The sequence below is a fragment of the Grammomys surdaster genome, unplaced genomic scaffold, assembly GCF_004785775.1.
Source record: "Grammomys surdaster isolate TR1022 unplaced genomic scaffold, NIH_TR_1.0 126185, whole genome shotgun sequence".
Classification (NCBI taxonomy): domain Eukaryota; kingdom Metazoa; phylum Chordata; class Mammalia; order Rodentia; family Muridae; genus Grammomys; species Grammomys surdaster.
The window spans coordinates 1,545,712-1,551,834 of NW_021620991.1; the positions used below are offsets into that span (position 1 = coordinate 1,545,712).

Here is a 6,123-nt window from a genome sequence, read left to right on the forward strand (position 1 = left end):
ACACACACACACACACACAGACACACACAGACACACACACACACAGGAGCATCCTCTCTCTCCTCAGAGGAAGCCTCATGAGCACAGGCTTCCAGACAAAGTAGGATTCTCTTGCCCTCTAGTGGCTGGCAGGTGTAAGTTCTGGGAAAGGCTGGGGTTTATGGCGTTTGTACTCTGATCTAGCAAGACCTTTGAAACTCCATTCTGGGGTTGGAGTCCCTTTCGTTCCTCTGCCCAGATGAGTCCACAGTACTCAGCACACACATGCCACAAAGGCCCACGCACACCCACTCACATACAGCCCCGACATTTGACCTTTGCCTGGGTTATGGGAGATGACCGTGGCAAGCACACCACAGATTCTGGACTTCCCCAAAGAGCTGAAACCAAGACTGGGCTCTCTGACTCCAGAGCCAGCTCAGTGCTATGAAGGCACAGATGGATCGGTGGGTGGGCAGGCAATCTCAAATGAGTGTAGATGACCGAATGGGTGAGTGGGTGGATGTTAGTCAGGCACCACTGGTGGTGAGCAGGTGTGTAAGTGGGTATATGGATAGGTGAGTGATTAGGCGTGTGGAAGAGTGTGTAAATGGGTGAGAGGTTGACAGGCAAGTGAGTGGGGTAGGAGGATACGTGGATGTGTAGACAGGTGTGTAAGCAGATGGATGGATGGGTAGACGGCTTGGTGAACGGTAGGTGGATATGCAGAGAGATGAATGGATGAGTGCAAAGACAGGGTGGTTGGGTGGATAGATGGGTAGATATCCGTATAGGGATACTGCAGGGTCCCTATGCCTACCCAGAATCAGGGCCAGAGGCGGCAGCTACAAGTCGTTCTGTAGAAGGTAAGCCCTGCATGCAGATGCTAAGCCCTTTCCCTGCCTCCCCCGAGGACAGGTGGGAACAGAATTCACCACCATCCTGTACAACTTCATGTGTAACAGCAGCTGCGTCGGGGGCATGAATCGGAGACCCATACTCGTCATCATCACCCTGGAGACCCGGGAGTGAGTCTGCCGTGGAAGGAGGGTAGAGGTGGGGCCGGGTGGGACTTGGACCAGCACTGTTGGGGAAGGGCATGTCACAGACGTAGAGAGGGCTTGCTCTCCTCGGCGGGCATTCAGCTTCAAAGCCAGTCCCAAGGGGTCTTCGGGAGGTGGGCAGGGTCAAGAGCGGTCCCTTGAGTTCACAGTCACCCCGTGCCCACCCGACAGTGGACAGGTACTGGGCCGGCGGTCTTTCGAGGGTCGCATCTGCGCCTGCCCCGGCCGTGACCGCAAAGCTGATGAAGACCATTACCGGGAGCAGCAGGCTCTGAATGAAAGTACCACTAAGAATGGAGCTGCCAGCAAACGTGGTGAGTTGGGCGCTGGGACAGGGCGTGGGTGGCAGGTGGAGTTGGATGCAACTGGATGTGAGGATTACCTGCTCCGAGGGTGCCAAGCACACCCTCATCCAGGGGATGGATCCAGGGGTCTGAATGTCCAAGGCCGGGAAGCCTCTCCTGCTAGACAGGGCGAGTGTGACCCAAGGCACCTCACTTGTCTATGCTTTGAAGCTAGGAGCATGTGTTTGCCTGGTCCAGCTCCTTCCGGCCTAGGTGTGTCCTGTGCTCACACCACACCCATGGCAGGTGTTCACCTGGGCATCTCAGCCCTCGCTCTCTGGCTCATGTGTCTTTTCTGATCTGCCCTCCAGCATTCAAGCAGAGCCCCCCTGCCATCCCTGCCCTGGGTACCAACGTGAAAAAGAGACGTCATGGGGACGAGGACACGTTCTACATGCATGTGAGTGAGTGCATGATGTTCTACACGCATGTGAGTGAGCGCATGATGTTCTACACGCATGTGAGTGAGCGCATGATGTTCTACACGCATGTGAGTGAGTGCATGATGTTCTACATGCATGTGAGTGAGCGCATGATGTTCTACACGCATGTGAGTGAGCACATGATGTTCTACACACATGTGAGTGAGCGCATGATGTTCTACACGCATGTGAGTGAGCGCATGATGTTCTACATGCATGTGAGTGGGCACATGATGTTCTACAGACATGTGAGTGGGCTCATGGTGTTCTACATGCATGTGAGTGGACACATGATGTTCTACATGCATATGAGTGGGCACATGATGTTCTACATGCATATGAGTGGGCACATGATGTTCTACATGCATGTGAGTGTGCTCATGATGTTCTACATGCATGTGAGTGGGCACATGGTGTTGTACACATATGTGAGTGGACACATGATGTTCTACATGCATGTGAGTGGGCATATGGTGTTGTACACATATGTGAGTGGGTGCGTGATGTTCTACATGCATGTGAGTGGGTGCATGGTGTTCTACAGACATGTGAGTGGGCTCATGGTGTTCTACATGCACGTGAGTGGACACATGGTGTTCTACATGCATGTGAGTAGACATATGATGTTCTACATGCATGTGAGTGGGCTGGGAGGATAGGCCTGTGTGTTCCCATCACCCAAGATCCCAGGCTGGGGAAGTCCAGATATCACAAGAGATGAGCAAGGGTGGCATACTGTCACCCGAGGATTGAGACTGTGGCCCTGAAGAAGGTGGGGTTCAAAGGAGGCTCTGTTCAGAGTTAGACCCTGAACTCACTGAGTGTGGACATGCTGGCCTGGTTAGCTGTGTATCGAGGAGACCCAAGGGCGTCCTTTATAATGGAGACCCCCCCAGGGTGAAGTTTCAGTAGGAATCCATAGTCTTATAGGGTATAACCCATGTTTCCATGGTCCTATAGGGCATAGCCTATGTTTAAATCCATGATCCTATAGGGTATACATAGCCTCCATGATTCGTTGTGTCTGTGGTACCAATCCCAGTGGTAAGATCACGGTGCACTCTGAAGGAATGCTTTCTATTTCCTTGAGTGTGAGCCCTCCTTTAAGACCTAAAGCTGTTGAGCCTCTTAGCAGGGAAGAATGGGCGTGGTCTCTGAACCCCTAGGGACCTACTTCCTAGACCTGCCTCTGGGAAGAGGAAAGCCAGGGTACCCTGAGCATTGGAGTACTGGGGAACTCCAAGAGCAGATTAACACTTTGCCACAGCCTGGGGTCCTCCTGAGGCTTCAGTCATCTCTGTCCCGCCAGGCGTTTGGAGCCAGTGGAGTCTCCCGGACACTCGAGCAGAGATTCTGTCTCTCTGTGCCCAGGTGCGAGGCCGGGAGAACTTTGAGATTTTGATGAAGGTCAAGGAGAGTCTGGAGCTGATGGAACTTGTACCCCAGCCTTTGGTCGACTCCTACCGACAGCAGCAGCAGCAGCAGCTCCTGCAGAGGCCGTGAGTGAACCCCACTTCTGTATGGGGAAGTGGGGCTATGCTGACCCAGCAGGAGAAGGCCAGGAGCACAAGAGGTATAGTCCCCTAGACTGGACTGTAGGACTGACACAGCTCAGCTGGCACCTTCTCCTCCAGGAAGCCTTCTGGGACTTAGCCTGCCCTGGGATCCTGGGTCCCCATGTTCAGCACACCTCTGTCTCCCACTTACGGGCCTTGGAAATGTTGATGGGGGAAGGAGCTGGAGGGGCTGGATTTGCTGAAGCTGGTGATGTGTTAGCTTTCTTCATAACTCTCTGAGAGGCAAGGTCTTCGTCAGCTCGCATCCTGGGGTGTCCACAGAGGTGCCTGTTAGCTTTCTTCATAACTCTCTGAGTGGCAGGGTGTTCATCAGCCCGCATCCTGGGGTATCCACAGAGGTGCCTGTTAGCTTTCTTCATAACTCTCAGAGAGGCAGGGTCTTCATCGACCGGCATCCTGGGTGTCCACAGAGGTGCCACGTTGGGGAGGAGTTGCTTTCACCTCTTGTGAATGCTCACTGTTGCTTTCCAAGCAGGAGTCACCTGCAGCCTCCCTCCTATGGGCCCGTGCTCTCCCCAATGAACAAGGTACACGGTGGTGTCAACAAACTGCCCTCTGTCAACCAGCTGGTAGGACAGCCTCCCCCGCACAGCTCAGCAGCTGGGCCCAACCTGGGGCCCATGGGTGAGTCTCTGGGGCAGTGGAAGCCTCGTGTGGGCCATAGAGACCCAAGGGAGGGCTTGGGTGGATTTACGGAAATCACAAACAGGACTGAAGGAGACCTTTGATGGCCTCCTCTCCCTGCAGCTCCAGCCTGCAGGAGGGCAATAGCTATGGGGACGTTCTTTCCAATCCCAGGGGTTCTGTGCCTGGGGGTTGCAAAGGTGGCAGAGTTAAGAACTCATGCCTGTCCTGTCTTGATAGCCACGGGGTCTTGAAGAAGATCTTTAGCTTCAGTTAGCCTGTTTCTCCATCAGCAAAATGGCAATATCAAATCGCCTCATCTCAAGGGTTACAGGACATGAGACCTCATTGAGGGGCAGCTGTAGGGAGCTGGGCAGAGTGGAGTGTGGGTCACATCTGAAAGGTCTTTAAATGGATACAGACAAACACACTCCTGACACTGAGCAACAACCCCAGGTGTGTCTTGCTTAAAGGGCCCTGGAGCCTGGTAACACCGATATGCCAGCTGCTAATCCCTGGATCACCTAAACTCCGTGACCCACACACAGCCACTGTCCGCTTGGGGGAAAGGGTTGTTCCTAGGGGCTCAGACAGCCCCTCAGACAGCCCTTACAATGCTGTATCACACTGCCAGGCTCGACCACAGCCTGGGACACCCCCCACTGTGTGCAGGGCTTGCTCTCAGGGGCTTGTTTTCAGGTTCCTGGACCCGTTCTTTTGCCCAGGCTCCGGGATGCTGAACAGTCACAGCCACAGCATGCCAGCCAACGGCGAGATAAATGGAGGCCACAGCTCCCAGACCATGGTTTCAGGATCCCACTGCACCCCGCCGCCCCCCTATCATGCAGACCCCAGCCTCATCAGGTGCGTGGGATGCGGCTGGACCTGGGCTTGTGCTTCACCCCGCGCCCCACGCCTCCCATTAACTGTGCGGTTCCTGCTGGAGGGGGCAGCCTTGCATGCGGCTCTGACTGACCCTGTGTTTTAATTGCTTGGCTGGTATGAGGGAGAGCAGGCTAGGATGGTCGTGTTCTATCAGGGCTCGTCAGCAGGTACTGAGAAAGAACCTTGGAAAGAAAGGTACTTGAGAGTTATATGCCAGGAGTAGGGGGTTGGGGGCATGGGGACATCCTCTTGGAGACAAGGGGGAGAGGAATGGGATGAGGAACTGTGGGAGGGCGGACCAGGAGAGGGACAACAACTGGATTGTAAAAAAATAAAAGTAAATACACATACAAGTAGGAACCAATAAAATAAATGACAAAATAAAAAAAAAAGAAAGGAAGGAAGGAAGGAAGGAAGGAAGGAAGGAAGGAAGGAAGGAAGGAAGGCATTTGAGCCAGGACTGTGTCAGCAACCTTGCTGACTGGTCACGCCTGCCCCGAGGGAGGGACCAGCAGGATTGCCCATTGTAACAGACAGTTCCCTCCTCACAGGGCCACTCCTGTGAGGCCCAAATACACAGCTAGTTGATGTTATGTTCTCAAACTCTCTCTGCAGTTTTTTGACAGGACTGGGGTGTCCAAACTGCATCGAGTGCTTCACTTCCCAAGGGCTGCAGAGCCTTTACCACCTGCAGAACCTCACCATCGAGGTAAATGCCCTGGCTCTCCCCATAGGGATGGAGGGCCTGTCCTGAGGCACAGTGCACCATTTAGGGTGACTAGTGGGGGAACTCCCAGAGACTTTCCCACAAGCAGTCAGATTCTGTTCTGAAGTCAGTAGCATCAAGCAACGTGAAGAAGGCTGGATAGACACATGTCCTGGTCCCCAGCAGTGACCTAAAGAGCTTTCTCCCTTGTTAGAGCCTCCTGGTGGCCCAGACGGGCTACCTTTGATTTTTTTGATTTCTTAGGCTGAGCTGTTTTCAGGACCCAATGAGTAAGAAGTGTAGAAGCCAGATGGGGAAACAGGTCTAGAAAGAATAAATGGGGCCCCATGCCCAACCTACACATGTGGCACAGAACATTCTGGGTTGAATGTGGGATAGAAAGCTTCTGGAAAGCCCTGGTATCCTGTTACAGCCTAGTCACACAGTCTGCCTTGATTTATCCATGACACATAGCCCCAGGGTGCATCAGCTCAGCCCCTCCCACCCCAGGGCCCCGGGTGC

At 53.8% G+C, this 6,123-nt stretch overlaps 1 protein-coding gene across 1 annotated transcript in view; it reads left to right on the forward strand.

Moving 5' to 3' along the window:
* Nucleotides 1-6,123, forward strand: part of Tp73 (tumor protein p73) — a 59,731-nt gene that overhangs the window by 52,297 nt on the left and 1,311 nt on the right. The window contains exons 7-13 of the mRNA XM_028757835.1: nucleotides 898-1,007; nucleotides 1,215-1,357; nucleotides 1,699-1,787; nucleotides 3,181-3,308; nucleotides 3,862-4,010; nucleotides 4,736-4,874; nucleotides 5,511-5,604. Of these exons, the coding sequence (XP_028613668.1) occupies nucleotides 898-1,007; nucleotides 1,215-1,357; nucleotides 1,699-1,787; nucleotides 3,181-3,308; nucleotides 3,862-4,010; nucleotides 4,736-4,874; nucleotides 5,511-5,604 (852 nt within the window). The remainder of the gene's footprint in view (nucleotides 1-897; nucleotides 1,008-1,214; nucleotides 1,358-1,698; nucleotides 1,788-3,180; nucleotides 3,309-3,861; nucleotides 4,011-4,735; nucleotides 4,875-5,510; nucleotides 5,605-6,123) is intronic.